Source organism: Arvicola amphibius, chromosome 5 (assembly GCF_903992535.2).
Source record: "Arvicola amphibius chromosome 5, mArvAmp1.2, whole genome shotgun sequence".
In the NCBI taxonomy this organism is placed as follows: domain Eukaryota; kingdom Metazoa; phylum Chordata; class Mammalia; order Rodentia; family Cricetidae; genus Arvicola; species Arvicola amphibius.
In genome coordinates, this window is record NC_052051.1 from 17,461,292 (window position 1) to 17,476,897 (window position 15,606).

At 40.2% G+C, this 15,606-nt stretch overlaps 1 protein-coding gene across 5 annotated transcripts in view; it reads left to right on the top strand.

Annotated features, from left to right (window-relative positions):
* Chd6 (chromodomain helicase DNA binding protein 6) overlaps positions 1 to 15,606 on the top strand; it is a 178,089-nt gene that overhangs the window by 116,498 nt on the left and 45,985 nt on the right. For all 5 annotated transcript variants that reach the window (XM_038332118.1, XM_038332120.1, XM_038332121.1 and 2 more), the window contains one exon: positions 13,734 to 13,898. In XM_038332118.1, coding sequence (XP_038188046.1) covers positions 13,734 to 13,898 — 165 coding nt within the window. The remainder of the gene's footprint in view (positions 1 to 13,733; positions 13,899 to 15,606) is intronic.

The window sequence follows — 15,606 nt, forward strand, 5'->3', positions numbered from 1 at the left end:
ATGTGGCTTAGTTATAGATTGTCTGCTGTGCTTCGTGCAGTGGTATCAGCTTTTAGGGGTTTGGCCAGGAGAAGAAACTAAATGAAAAGTAGGTATTAACCCTTCCCACTAATCACCCTGGCTTCAAAGGAAGCTGGTGATTATAAATAATCCATTGGCAGTTCTTTGTCCTGGTGAAGGGATGTTAGAATCAAAGATGGGTTGCTAAATATGGTAAATAGTTTTTGAAGAAATAACATATACTCAACATTAAGGTTAAAAGGCAAAAGCTAGTATTTGATCTATCAAGAACCTAATTTGGAGTTAGGGATGTAGGTCAGTGGGAGAACACTTGCCTAGCATACACAAATCCCTGCAGCTAAAAATAAAGATTTAAAACCAAAAATAGGAAAGTATTACCTTGATGCCTGCCATCTATTTAATAATTTTGTTTGAATACAGCACATTCCCATGTATATTTGGTCAACTTCATTTTACAGTGGTGGCTGTAAATAAGTTAGCAACAGAAACCACCAAAGCCACAAAGTATTTAGTGTCAGGCACTTGGCCAATGTTCACAAATCCTAGACAGATTGCTTCATGAGCCCTTGGCAGCCATAAAGCTCTGGACTCCTTTGCAATGCTTACTCAACATTAAATTGGTTGTAGGGCAAAATGTCAATGAGAATGAGTATGAGAAACCAAAAATGAGTGACCAGTTTAGACATTCCTACAGGAATTTTTAGAAAACAGATTGGAAGCATTAAGGCCAGAGACAAAAGTTTTGGAATCACCTTACCTCTCCTAATGGAGTGTAATCATTAACCATTGAATAGGTAAAACACCAAGAAAAGCAAAAAGTGGGAATGCCAAACCTAGCAGAGAGGTAAAAGCATCTAAGATGATTGACTTACATGTGTAGCAACCAAAGGAAGTGGGTTGAGCTGTCCAGAATTAGATCTGAGAAGAGAGGAGGAGATACTTTGTAATGGCTATTTTTAATATGGACTGCTGGAAAATTGGAAAAAGATAAAAAATAATCATGAAGTCTGCACTGAAATTAGAGAATTTGATGTTTTTCCATGTGTTTTCAGTGTGTGTGATTCCTCTAACACTCAGCTTAAATGAAGTGACCAAGAAGACCAACACTATAGATGGTCAAGGTGCAGCCAGCATGCTCAAACATCACAAAAACATAGTGAGTGAGGGAGTCAGCACAATTATGATAGCCCAGGTCAGGGTTTGATTTTGACTCTTGCTTTTCAGTCTAGCTTTTAAGAGTTCATAATTTGGTAGGAATTTCTTTTTTCTCTTTTTAATGTGTCATCAAACTTTAGCTATTTAAAAAGAAGAAGAAGAAAGAAACCGGGCAGTGATGGTGCATGCCTTTAATCCCCAGCACTCTGGAGGCAGAGGCAGGTAGATCTCTGTGAGTTCAAGGCCAGCATGGTCTACAAGAGCTGGTTCCGAGACAGCTAGTACTGTTACACAGAGAAACCCTGTCTCAAAAAATCAAAAGGAAAAAAAAATATTGAGTACTTTAAAGGCAAGGAATTGGATAAATAATTATTGGGAAGTGATTGATGAATTTGTAAAGGTGATAATGATATTTAGAGGGACAGTTCAAGTTCTAAGTCTCTGAGTCTAGAGATGAAACAAAGTTCTGCATGCTTGATGGACTGGAGTCTACCTACAGAAGGGTGCACTCTCCATATGCACAAATACACTTTGATTCCTCATAATGTTTGCCCTTATACACGGAGTATACAGAGTAGGGGAGAATCTGGAGACTTGGGCCTTCAGACCTCCTTATGATTGCCAAGACTGCAACTAAGTCACCTGCAAAGGTGGGGGAACGTGGGTGAAACAAGACCCTAGCACTTCTGAAAAACTACTAGACTTCCCCAAGTGCTGTTCTTATTCCATACGTTTTGCTTATGTAAACACATTAATATCTTTAATAAATGAATCATCAACAACTCTTTGAGGTTATTGCCCTTGGAAAATAGATTTAGTCATAAGCATTTATCTAGGAATGGATTGAGGGAATACCACCTATACTGCCTGATATAAATATCAAACCATGGGAAATAGAGCCCATTTTGAAGCAGGTTTTAACCTCCGTCATTGTGAAATTTTAGCAGAGCTCCAGAGATAGCAGTTCACTTGAAAGAAATGTGAGTTCACTGTGTTCTCAGTCGATATGGCAATATCTGGACCAGCCCAAAGTTGTTTCTAGTCAGGACACACCAAGAAGCTGTCATTGCAGGGATAATTTCTTAACTGATTCCAAATGGATCCCTGTAGGACCTTGAAAGTAAAGCAAGCATGATTATAGGAAGACTGGATTCTGCCAAAGTGCACCTGAGTCTGAACTAGGCAAATTTGCTAATGAAACAGATATAAGATGGTCATCTCAAAGAGTGTCGTTTGACTCGAGTTTCAAAGGTTACAGCCCATGATCATTTAACCCTGTTGCCTTCAGACCTGCAGCAGGACAGCACACCATGGTGCCAGGCTCCTGGGGGAGCAGCCTTTTCAACTCATGGTAGCTAGGAAGCAGAGAGTCAGTAGCTGGTCCCAATATCCCCTTCAAAGACATCTCCACCCTGACCTAATCTTCCCCTGCTAGGACCCATTTCTCATCATTTTCTGTAGTGCTAAGCACATCTTTAAGGCGGGTCTCTGGACATATCAGCTTCTGTGGCTGGAAAATAGCCCTCCAGTCTCTGGAAAATCAACTGAGCATCAAAAATTAATCATGTTTCCTTTTAGGCTTTTCATTATTACTGTGCATCCATTCTGCCCTCTGATTGCTTTCTGGAGAGGGAGAGGTGATTTGGTTTTGGTTTGTGAGACAAGAGTCTTACTCCATAACCTAGGTTGGCATGGAGCCCAGATCTTCTTGCTCCTCCTTTCAAGTCCTGTGCTGCTGTGCCTGGCTAGGGACATTTTTTAATTTAGATCTTCATAAGACATTGTTATTGAATATCATCTGTTTTTTCCTTTATCTGTTTTGAAGTCTGATTTGTCCAATAAATCATATCCTGCTCCCATTCCCTGATCGGAGTCAGTTCAGAAATAGACATAAGTGAACAATAAAGGGTTAGAACATTGACTTTCAAAAGTCTGAAGACACTAGACAGAACTTGGCTCAGTGACTCCTACACATGCACGTCCTCATGTCTTGGCTAAACTTGCCCACCCAGCTCGATTGACAGCCATATATAGAGTGGAAGATGCCATGTAAGCCTGCTAGTGGCAGAGATGAAGTCAGTATTCAGAGATGGGTGATCTTCCAGTACTGCAGCAGCAGCAGCAGCAGCAGGCATTGTCTAGGTTCCCTGTAACACAAAAGCTTGAGAAATGGCAATGGTGGGAACAACAGCATAAAAAGAAAGCAGAGAAATGAAAACTTAGTTTTTTCTTAAGAAGTCAGTCTTGCCAGAGATGAAGAACCTCTTAGGAGTAACAGCACAGTATGGCCTCCCTCTCAGCAGATATACCAGCACCTCCTTGTTGCTGTTCCACAGCTTACCTTACTGAGTTCCTCAGCTTTGCAGAGAGTTCAGGTTAACGGTGTTGGACAGCACAGTTCAAAGCCTTCCCATGTCTTAAGCTCCCTGAAGGCAGATTTGAGAAACCATTGAAGCAGATGTTCTGGCCAGGGCCACAGCATAGACTAACGCAGCTGGTGTGTGTCCGCGGGAGTTTGGAAGGGAGGAGAGGAAATTCATACTTGGAAGGCAGCCCCTTCTGTCACCATCAGCAGAACTCTAGGAGCCCTCTCCACGACTCCAAGGAAGGTGGGGGATTGGTTCCTCTTTCTGCTTCCTCTGCTCCCACCTTATTGGCAGGGCACCTGTGTCTTGAGACACCTGTGCAAATGTCTGAAGTAGGAGGCTTGTACCTTTTACCTTTTCTCATGAAAATGAAATGGTAAGTGCATGTCCAAATGCTGTTATGTAAATGATCGGTGAATAGATGTTGCGCTGTAGGATATTCCCAGGCATTTCCTGAAGTGCTAGACACCACTGAGCTAAACTAGTTACTGTCTCATACAGCGTCCATTTTTGAGAGATAGGAAATGATAAATAAGGAAAAATATGATAATTATATATGGTAATGTTTATTATAAAGTAAGTCAGATGAGATGAGGGGACAGGACAAGTTGGGCGCCCTGATTTAGGTAGAATGGTCTAAGAATTCTTTAAGATGGTGTTGTTTGAGCCTCCATGTTAAGGAAGCAGGCATATTTCAGAAAGCAAACAGAATGACCGTGTAGGGTAGGAATGAGCATAAGTGATACCTGTGGGACAGGAAGTTCCCATACTGCACAGTCCTAAATAAAGTTGATCAGGCTTCCTTGCCTCTTATTCATTCTCTTTGTGCTGCCCCCAAAGTATTCTTTTACATATAATAGAAATGTGTTACTCCTTCCTGTTTTCAGTTGGTACTCTGCTGACTTAACTGGCATGTTTATTGAGCTAGAGACACTGCTAGGCCCCAGGAAAACAAAAACAATAAAGTAAATAATACAAAGAATGCAATGGGAAGATCCATGTGCTGTTTTCTGAGAACATTTTCCTTGTAAGGAGTGATGTTATACCGCTCAGGAATAGATCAGGAGCTACGACATGCAAGTTCAACAACAGAACCTGCAAAGACAGAAGAAGAGCAGCTTTCTAGTCTCTCTGCTCCCTGCTGTGCCCCTTATTCCTTCTTTTCACAAGTAAGCAGTCTGTGGGTACAAAATCCCAGAACCTTAGGAGAAAATGGCAGTGCCTCGACGTAATACCCAGGACTGGAAAGGGGAAATTCTGAACTGAACTGGTTTTCGTTTGTTTTGTTTTTTGTGACATCCATTTCATTTTTACACAGTGGTAAAAGGCATAATGTAAGGATTTTTCGACCTCTGTACTTGAGATTGACAGTAGTAAATGAGGGCAGAATGAGTTTATAACTTGTCACTGCTAAGTGACTGAGCTGTACCGTTTTGTTTGCATGGAAAGCACTGGGATCTGTGGCTGTTTTATTTTCTTAAAGCATTGCATCCGGCCTGTGTTCACCTCAGATGGCTCGAAAAGCAAAGAAGAAATTGTGAGTCTACAAATCATGCAGAACATCAGAGCTCTGATTTTTCCTAGGTGTGAAAGGTATCACTGTGTCCCACTCCTGAGGTCCCACTCTGTACCCTTGTGATGCATCTCATTTGGGACACTGCAATTGCTGTCCTCTTCTGGATGTTTCTCCCTTTCTTTCTTTTGTATGTGAAAGTTCTGATTAGGAAAATAATACTTTGAGATTTGATCATATAATAACAAGTCAGTTTTTCTCTCCCTCCCCCCCTTTATTATGGGTGTTTGCCTGTGCATATATGCCTGTGAATGGCAAGTCTCTCAAATATGACAAGAGCTGCTTATCCCGTGCCATTTCAGGTAAATTGTCCTGGTAGAGAGAGCATTATGTTTGTCTGCTGATACCATTTTGCTGCTTGTTTTTCTTGGTTAACTAGCAGCCCAGAGGTGAGGAGTCGGAGACAATCTTCATTATGGTCAGAGACTCATGTTCCTTCTTGCTTTTTGTCTTATAAACCTCCATGTGTGTGATTAAAATCTTGGTCTTAACCTGAGGCAGGAAAAAGAAAGCAGTCAAGTGTGATGTATTTGTATAGGCTCACAGAACTCGTAGATGACTCTGTAGACTGTTCAGTCTCCTAGTTGGATCTGACAACCTCGCCATTGCTGGGAATATGTATGTTTCTTCAGTGGAGCCCGTTTCTGCCCTGTATATAAAGTTGGGTTCTAGGCATGAGTAAGAAAGGGGATGTGTGTGCTAGAAAAGCACGAGTGTGTCTGTCACACTCCTCTTCCAGACCTTCGTCTGGAATGCTTATTCAGCTTCTTTTGTGGTTACTTTCAAGCCAGAAAAGCCAGGAAAAAAATAGTGTCAGTGCTTAGTGACCACTAGAAGGCAGAGTTACTTACCCTTTAAGGCAGCAGTTCTCAAATGTCAGAAAACGCAAATATTTACATTACGATTCATAACGGTAGCAAAATTACAGCTATGAAGTAGCAATGAAGATAGTTTTATGGTTGGGGTCACTACAACATGCGGAACTGTATTAAAGGATCACAGATTAGGAGGGTTGAGAACCACTGTGTCCTAAAAGCCGTATTATTTACCTTAACACTTTATTTTTTAATTTCATTATTTTTATTTATTGGAGTGAAGGATGTACACCACAGCAGGAGTGTGGACCACAGTGAAGGCCAGATCCTGTGGGATCCTGGAGGTCATTAGACATGGTGACAGATGCCTTTACCCACTGAGCCATCTTGCCAGCCCATTGATCACTATCTTTATTTGCCAGAGTTAATCCACCAAATCTCCCAGTCTGACGGAACAAAGATTTGCTGTCACTAAATATACTGAAGCATGGAACAGCCAAAATCAACCAAGTCAGTTATCTATCATTAGAAACCTGAATAAACTATAGTAGACTTAACTTTGGGGCCTGGAGAGATGGCTCAGCTGTTAAGAGCACTGCCTGCTCTTCCAAAGGTCTTGAGTTCACTTTCTAGCAACCACGTGGTGGCTCACAACCATCTGTAAATGAGATCTGGTGCCTTCTTGAGGAAGAGACATAGTCAGTTGTCCTCATCAATCTAGACCATGAAACTCAATAGAGACAAGTTCAACAAAACCGCCTATACGACCTACCCATGCATGCTTCAGCATTGCCAGGGCATAAATTCTATTTTTTTCCCATGCTTAACTTTGAACAAACAATGGGGAAATATCTCTGTAGACTCCTATGGAATTTGTCTTGATATATTGTTGAATAAAAAAATAAAAACATATGTATATATACTAGCATTTATTTATTTATTGGGGGAGTGCAAGAGGGTCTCACTGTGTTAACTTTGCCTGACCCAGAACTTAGTATATAGATTAGGCTGGTCTTAAATGCTAACATTTATTTTTAGTGGCCTATTTATGTTTGTCTCCCCTGTCCCTGCCTAAAGAAGGTAAAACTAAAACACAAAAAGCAGTTTCTGTAATTTTTTAAATGGTTACCTGTAGAGGGAGCTAGGAAACAGTGTATGTGACAGAAGCCAGTTTTCCCAAATATGACTTAAGTTTATGACTTTAGAATCACTTTAAATATTTTCTATTATTATTGTACAGATTGATTTTTGAGCTTTTAAAAAGTCTCAAAATGCTGAGCTTCGGTTTACTTTTCACATAACTTCCTGTGGTGCTAACATCTGACAGAACTGTAGTATAGTGAATTACTGGAACGAAGAGATTAACACAGATACAGCATTACTAATGAAGCCACAGGCTGTTTGTATTCCTTCAGTTTCCCATGAACGAGAAGCTTTTCCTGGTGCAGAGTCACATTCCATCAGAGTTGTGCCCCCTCAGCATCCTCCAGTGTGTGACAGCACCTTTGTCTTTCTTTACTTCCATGACCATGACATCGTAAAAGGTATTGACAAGCTTTTTAGAGTTTTTCCCTCGATTTGCCCAGTTTTTTCTTAGATGTAAGTTATGCATTTTAAGCAAGATTATCATAGACATGATAGTGTCTTTATCACGTATCCTGTTGGAGCACGTGATGTCATGTGTCCATTTGCTTGTAATGTGATTTGGACTTGATTCAGATGCTTGCCTGCCAAACTTCTCAATTATAAAAGTTTTTCCTCTTTTAAATTAGTTGAGTATCTTATGAGTAGATATTTTAGGGTCTTAACAGCTACACTGATTCTCATACTAACTTCCATCAGCAAACTTGCCCTCAGTCAGAATTACCATATGGTAACCTAGCCATTTCTTTTCTATTTTTTTAGCGGGAATACTAGTTATATCCCATTTATTTAGCTAGGGATTCATGGATATTTATGTTTTTTATTTTGCTGGTGATGGTTTGTTTTGTTTTATGTTGAGGTCCTGCTGCATTGGCCAAGCTGACCTACAGCTCCTAGGCTCAGAGAATCCAGTCTCAGCCTCCTGAGTAGCTAGAACTCCACAAATGTCAATGCACCTGTCTGTGTAGCTTACAACCCACTGTTCTCACTGCTGCCTTCATACCATATATCCCACCATATCTTCTGAGTACTTTTTCTTGGACAAGATACTCTGTCTCATGTTAACATTTTTCCTAACAATGTCTTGGAATTGGCTATTTAGCCATAGATCCCTATTCTTTTTATTTGAGGAAAGTGTTTAGTGATCGAGGTTTGATGCCAAACATAATCTTGGCACTTGGGAGTTAGGGACAGAAAATTAGGAAAATTACATAGCAGGTTTGACACCAGCCTGGATTATGTAAGGCCTCTTTCAAATACATAAATAAGTAAAACCAGAAAGCTAGATCTGACTACCAAATATAGCTCCTGCTAGAACCTCTGGGTCTACAGAACTAGGAAATAGATGTACGTACACAAACACTCTTGACACGTACACTATTTATACTATAGCTATCCATCCATAATCAGGCTTCTCTTTTTATTTTATTGAGCTCTTCATTTTTCTCTGCTCCCCTCCCTGTCTATCCCCTCCCCTTCAACCCTCTCCCATGATCCCCATGCTCCCAATTTACTCAGGAGATCTTGTCTTTTTCTACTTCCCATGTAGATTAGATCCATGTATGTCTCTCTTAGGGTTCTCATTATTGTCTAGGTTCTCAGGGATTGTGATTTTTAGGCTGATTTTCTCTGCTTTATGTTTAAAATACACTTATGAGTGAGTACATATGATAATTGTCTTTCTGGGTATGAGTTACCTCACTCAATATGATGTTTTCTGGCTCCATCCATTTGCCTGCAAATTTCAAGATATTGTTATTTTTTTTTGCTGTGTAGTACTCCATTGTGCAAATGTACCATGTTTTCCTTATCTATTCTTTTTTTTTTTTTTTTTTTTTTTTTTTTTTTTTTTTTTTTTGGTTTTTCGAGACAGGGTTTCTCTGTGGCTTTGGAGCCTGTCCTGGAACTCACTCTTGTAGACCAGGCTGGTCTCGAACTCACAGAGATCCGTCTGCCTCTGCCTCCCGAGTGCTGGGATTAAAGGCGTGCGCCACCACTGCCCGGCTCCTTATCTATCCTTACTTGGAGAGGCATCTAGGTTGTTTCCAGGTTCTGGCTATGACAAAAAATGCTTATATGAACATAGTTGTCCTTGTGGTACGATTGAGCATCCTTTTGATATCTACCCAAAAGTGGTATTGCTGGATTTTGAGGAAGGTTGTTTCTTAATTCTCTGAGAAATCACCACACTTATATCCAAAGGGGCTGTACCGGCTTGCACTCCCACCAGCAATTCAGCAGTGTTCCCTTTACCTGACAATCTCTCTAGCATAAGTTGTCATCAGTGTTTTTGATCTTGGCCATTCTTACAGGTGTAAGATGGAATCTCAGAGTTGTTTTGATTTGCATTTTTCTGATGACTAAGGATGTTGAGCATTTCCCTAAGTGTCTTTCAGCCATTGTAGATTCCTCTGTTGAGAGTTCTCTGTTTAGGTCTGTGTTCCATTTTTTTATTGGATTAGTTGTTCCTTTGATGACCAATTTCTTAAGTTCTTTGTATATTTTAGATATCAGACCTCTGTCTGATGTGGAGTTAGCCCGTTCTGTAGGCTGTCTTTTTGTCTTGTTGACCATGTCTTTTGCTCTACAGAAGCTTTTCAGTTTCAGGAGGTCCCATTTATTAATTGTTTCTCTCAGTGTCTGTGCTACTGGGGTTATGTTCAGGCTTCTTAACCCAGCCCATTATGGGGCTCTTTGTAGCCTTTTTTCTCTGGCAAAGAGATGTCTCGGTCACATTGCAGTGGCATATTTATTCACCCTTGTCTAGCATAAAAATCAAATCATCTCAGGATAGTATTTTTATCAACATTTTGTTAAAAAAAATATGTTTTCTTAAAAAAGTAATTAATAAAGAGTGGTTACTTTATTTATAATGTTACAGTATATAAACAAAAATGTTATTTTCCAAAGTTTCTTAAGTTTAGGTCTATCCTATCAGGTTGGTTGGTAGGTAGTTTTTTTTTTGGTGTGTTTTTTTTTTTTTTTTTTGTGGGTTTTTTTTTGTTTGTTTTTTGTTTTGTTACAGAGTCTCATGAACCCCAGGCTGCCCTTAGATTTCTTTTGGAGCAAAGGTTGACTTTGAAGTCATAATCCTCCAGTTTCTGCCTCCCAAGAGCTGGGCTCTCATGTGTGTGGTGCCACACCCAGCTCAAAACCAAAATGAGAAATTGGGTCTCTCTGTGTGTTAGGTAGACAGCATAGCCCTCAGCAAGAAATTCTCTGTATATATTGAGTTTTTATATACTTTTTATTTTCAATTCTGATAAACTTTTATCCAGATTTCATATCTAGGTTTGCATTTTGTCCTATTTATCATTTTTGCCCATTTTTCAGTTTTCTCTTTTTCTCTGAAACACACATTTCAATGAATATGTTAGGGGCGTAGATCCTTTTAACTTCTAAACACCTGGGTCTCTATTCCATATGTATAAGGGCCTTCTCTTTTATAGCCATAGTGTAATTCTCAGAATCAGAAAATAAGAGCATTACTCTTTAATCATCCAGTCAATATTGAAATAATGTTTCATTTCTTTCCTGCTCTTTTATAACTTATCAGTCTCCCAGTCCAGGATCCAACCAAGATTGACAATTACACTTACTTTTTAGCTTCCTTTATCTGGGTCATATCAAGTTTCTCTTTTTCTTCAAATTTTTTGCTGAGTGATAGCTGGCTGTTCTGTAGAGTGCTTCTAATTCGGGTTGTCTGCCTGCTCAGGAGTGAGTTCAGATTTGGTACCCTGCCGAATTGATGCATCCTTCTCAGCCATCAGAAACGCAAAAGCATGGTCTCCATTTCTCTGGTCATGTTCACTTTGATCACTTTGGTTTTCCTACTCAGAAGTAGCTGTTTCTCCCTTTGCAATGTGTAAGTAATTTTAGAACGATGCACCGGGACAGTGCCTGTTCTTTCCAGTTTTACCTGTGGTATTTATTAGCGTCTGTTGGTTATCTTTACCTGGGCCAGTTGTTGCTTGGTGTTTATACATTGCTGATACTCTTAACACCATGGCTTGATGTATGTTAGTTGGCATACTGCTCCAGAGGTTTTTTTTTTTTTTTCTTTTTTTTTTTTTTTGGTTTATTTATGTTAGTGTGCACTCATGGGTTCTTTAGTTTGGTGGGTTGTAATTCAATAGTATCTTCATTTTGATGGTTAGGTGATGTTACAACTGCAGTAGGAGTCATGAGGTGTGTGTGTGTTCTGGTATTATCCTTATGCATACTGTGCATGCATTTTACTGCTGACTGTATCACTAGCTCTTTAATTATTATTTTGAGCCAGAATCTTACTAAGTTGCCTAGGTTGGCCTTGAACTTTAAGTAGCTGGAATTATACAGCCATGTGTGGCTGCCTGGCTCAAGTCTTATTTTTCTTACATGGAGTACAGTGTTGTTTTGGATTTGTCACACACACACACACACACAAACACACACACCACTGAAATCAGTTTCCCATTGAAAAATATGCTGTTTTCACTAGTTAGTGCCATTGGTGTGTTGTAATAGTATTTTTCTGAGACTGTAATAGACGGATGTGCATATTAGTCAGTGTTCGCTAAAGGAACAGGAGTTAATAGAGTCAGTATTAAGTAACACTGGAAGTTAACTTGCCCGTAGGAGTGAGCAAAAGCTGTCTTCCATTTCCTTTTATGTGGAATGCCCAGATTTAGGGTGGTCTTCTACCTCAGATGATCCAATTATGAAAACATGTTACAAGCATGCCTAGCAGTTTGGGTTTTAGTTAATTGTTGATGTAATCAAGTTGACAACCAATATTAGCCATCACAACATGAAACTGGTCTCTGTGTTTGGTGGTCTTCTGCTGTCATGCCATTTGAACACTGCTAAAGGACTCATGTGTCATTTTCAGCCATAAGTTAGTAAAAGGGTCAAATTCTAACCAGATAGGCAGACTTAAGAATATCTACTTAGACTCGTTCCTTTTTCCTGTCCTGTTTCCTTTAATCTCCTGGTATTTGAACCATGAGTCCTGCTGCTTGCTGTTCTATTCCAGATGCTAGGGTCACAGTGAGACCATGAGACAGAAGCAGGACTCTGGAGCTGTGCTAGGGTCACAGTAAGACCATGAGACAGGAGCAGGACTCTAGAGCCGTCCTTTTCTTCTGCCACCATCTGCACTCACTGAGAGCCAGGGCACATCATCACTGCCTGGGTTCACCTCTGTCAAAGCAAGAAAGCACTCGGGTCTGCAGGAGTACCTGCAGACTTTACACGTGTGGCATGATTATTCCTCCTGGTCACTGTCAGTGGCATCCCTCCCTACTTGATTGTGGGAGTGGAAGTTTCTTGTTGAAGAAAAAAACAACAGGGTTCCCTTTTAAACAATAGGTGAATTTAGTTTTATACAGGAAATACCAAGAAGAACTGCGGAACATGTTAAAAGCAAGGGAACTGTTAAAGACTATTGGTCTTTGTTACAATATGTAGGCATAAATATACAGCTCTTTGTGTTCTTTGAACATGTGTGTACAAACACACACACCCCTGACCATTGATTCATACTGATACCTCCATGCTAACACTACAGAGTCATTCTGTAGAGTCTTATCTCCATAGTCTGCTGGACAGTGTTGAGGCATCACTCTGCAAAGGCCATATGATACAGTGCAGTCAGACCTAACAACTGTATTGAAACATATGGCGTCATTCTGTTCCTTAGAGAACTAATAATAAAAACCTTATTAGTTCCTCTAGAGGATGTTGTTTTGGAAATTGATTAAATAAAGAGAAAGAATCAAAAATTTAACTTTTCTTTAATAATTGTATATTAGGGCAACCAAAATATTAATGAAAGCAATTATAACCTCCAATAAAGAAATGGATGTACACAGTAGTTTTCAAGTTCATACGAGGCAGGCAGATTAGCATGTGCATCTTAACAGAATTTGAAAGCCCATCTGTGAGATACCTGACCAAAAGCCAGACTTTAACTTAATCAGGTCACAAGGTATAACTCCAGTTTAGAGGAAATACAAGGGGCAAAAAATACCCACTCAGATATAGCACAAATATAGTAAGCAAGATGGAAAAACGGGCCCAGCACATTACATTAACAGCCAGTGGGAAGGCTGGTTGATAGTGGGAATTATTTTGTTTTGGAGGCCTATAGCTTAGAGGTAGAACACTGCCTGCCATGTGTTAGACCTTTGTTTAATCTCCATTGCTGGGGGTGGCAGTGGGGGACAGTTGTTTTTAAGTATAGCAGTGGTGAGGTGATGTGTTTTACCTTTATAAGTTCATATTAAAATATGTAAGGGTGAGGAACTCTCTGCTTAAGATTTCTTGCCTTACCATTATGGAGAGTAGGAGTGTGGTAGGAAGGAAACCAGATTGTCCACAAGGGTCTGTTATGCTGTGCTTGTCTCTGGCTTTGTCTGTGTCTGGGATGTTTGTAGTGAACTTTACAAACAGAGGAAAAGCAGTGCTGCAGCCTCTGAGCATTTCCCAGGGTGGAGCAGCATCCCAAGGGCGAGCATCACCTCACTAGATGCCTGCCAGCCACCATAGCAGGAGGGAAGGAAATGGGTGACTCCAGACATGGCAGATGATACCACTCATCCCACAGGAGCCACTGTCGCTGTGTTTGTGTGTGAATGTGAGTATCCATGGCTATAACATGTGTATGAACCTTCTTCCCAGGCTCAGGCCCGGTGTCATCGGATAGGCCAGAGCAAAGCCGTGAAGGTGTATCGCCTAATCACTCGAAACTCCTATGAGCGGGAAATGTTTGACAAGGCCAGTCTGAAACTAGGCCTGGACAAGGCTATTCTTCAGGACATCAACAGAAAGGGCAGCACCAATGGGGTGAGTACATTGTACCCATCCTGGAGCATTGAGGAGCATATGCCTTTGACCCCAGAACCAGGCACATGGCTCTCTGAATTCCAGACCAGTCAGGGATGAGCAGCGAGACTGTCTCAGAACAGCAAAAAAGGAACACTTGCTAGGATTTTTTAAATTAATTAATTAGTTTATTTATTTATTTATTTAGTTCTCAGAGCTGTTTCTGGGTTCCTTTTTCACCATTTGAGTCAGTCCTCCACAGCATAGGTAGGTAGTAGTCTCCTATAGCAGGAAATAATCTGGAGGCAGTTCCTGCATTTTCTGAATGGATAAAGGCAGTCTGGGAGCTGCTGTGTGGTAGTGGTAGGGATGCTCAACATGCAGTAGCATTGCAATACATTTTAACCACACCCATTAGAACTGGTAGGTTTAACATTCTTTGTTGTATATATATATGAGCCAAAGGCCTAACATTTTTATAATTGTTACCCTAACTTATCTCATACCCCAGACTTTGCGCTGCCTTTTTTTTTAAGATTTATTTATTTTTATTATGTGTATGAGTGTTTGCCTGCATGTATACATGTGTACTGTGTTGTGGACCTTGGTGGCTGCAGAGTCCAGGAGAAAGTGTCCCAACTCCTACAGTTAGAGTTACAAATAGTTGTAAGCTGTCATGTGGGTGTTGGGAGCCAAGCCTCTGCAACAGCAGCAAGTGCTCTTAACAAAAGAGCCCTCTCTCCAGACTGCTTTGAGCTTCTTGATGATGTAATGAAGTCAGTGTTAACTGTGTCCCCATGACCCCAAACAGTGCACAGTATCTTAAAGGTGTTGAATGTGTGGTAGTCAGTAAATAATAAATGAACAAATTAGTTTGAAATATAGTAATTAGAGTCTTTTTCTAGCTGGGCATAGTAACACATGCTTATAATCCCAGCACTTAGGAAGTGGAAGCAAGATCAGTAGATCGAGGCCAGCCTCTGCTACGTGTGGAGTTTTCAAGGCCAGCCTGGGTACAGTAAGACCCGATCTCAAAATGAAAAAAAGTGGCAACACGATTTGGAGTTTGAATTGGAGAGGGTTAAGAATTACTACTAAGAGTCTTAAATTTTCAGAAGTATAAAGAAGTGTATCTCCTTCATCGCTGGGCTTAGTGAACCAGAAGTGGAGTTTTCAACCTTAGTGCAGATGTTCCGTGTTCTTGGCTACGCATGTGTTACTAACATCATACTCCCATCGCTCTTCCTGAGAGCTGTGGAATCCCTCTTGTGATTGAAATAAAGAGAACCAGATTGTTAATTAGAACCAGGAATGGGTGTTTTGAACTCCGTTTCCTGTTTTCAACAAGTGGTTGAAAGATCACACTTGGCAAAGGATTTTTTTTTTTTTGTTAAGGGATGACATCATTTCCAATACAAATGTATTTATTTAATAATGAATAAATCATTTTTTCTCAGCTCATGTGTTACATCTGGAGGCTTTAAAAATTTAAGTTCAAACTAAAATATTAAAATAAGATGTCAAGTATATCCTCTTCGATTGTGCGTAACTTTAATGACTTATGACATTTGATGATAACCAGTGTCCTGAAGAATGCTAGGCCTTTGGCTCGTGTATTAGGCTTTGCTACAGAGCTCCCTATAGACAGTTGCCTGCCCAACACTCCTGCAAAGTAGTCATTTCTGGCTTGTCTTTCTGATGTTTGCAATTAGTAGAGAAGCCATATCCT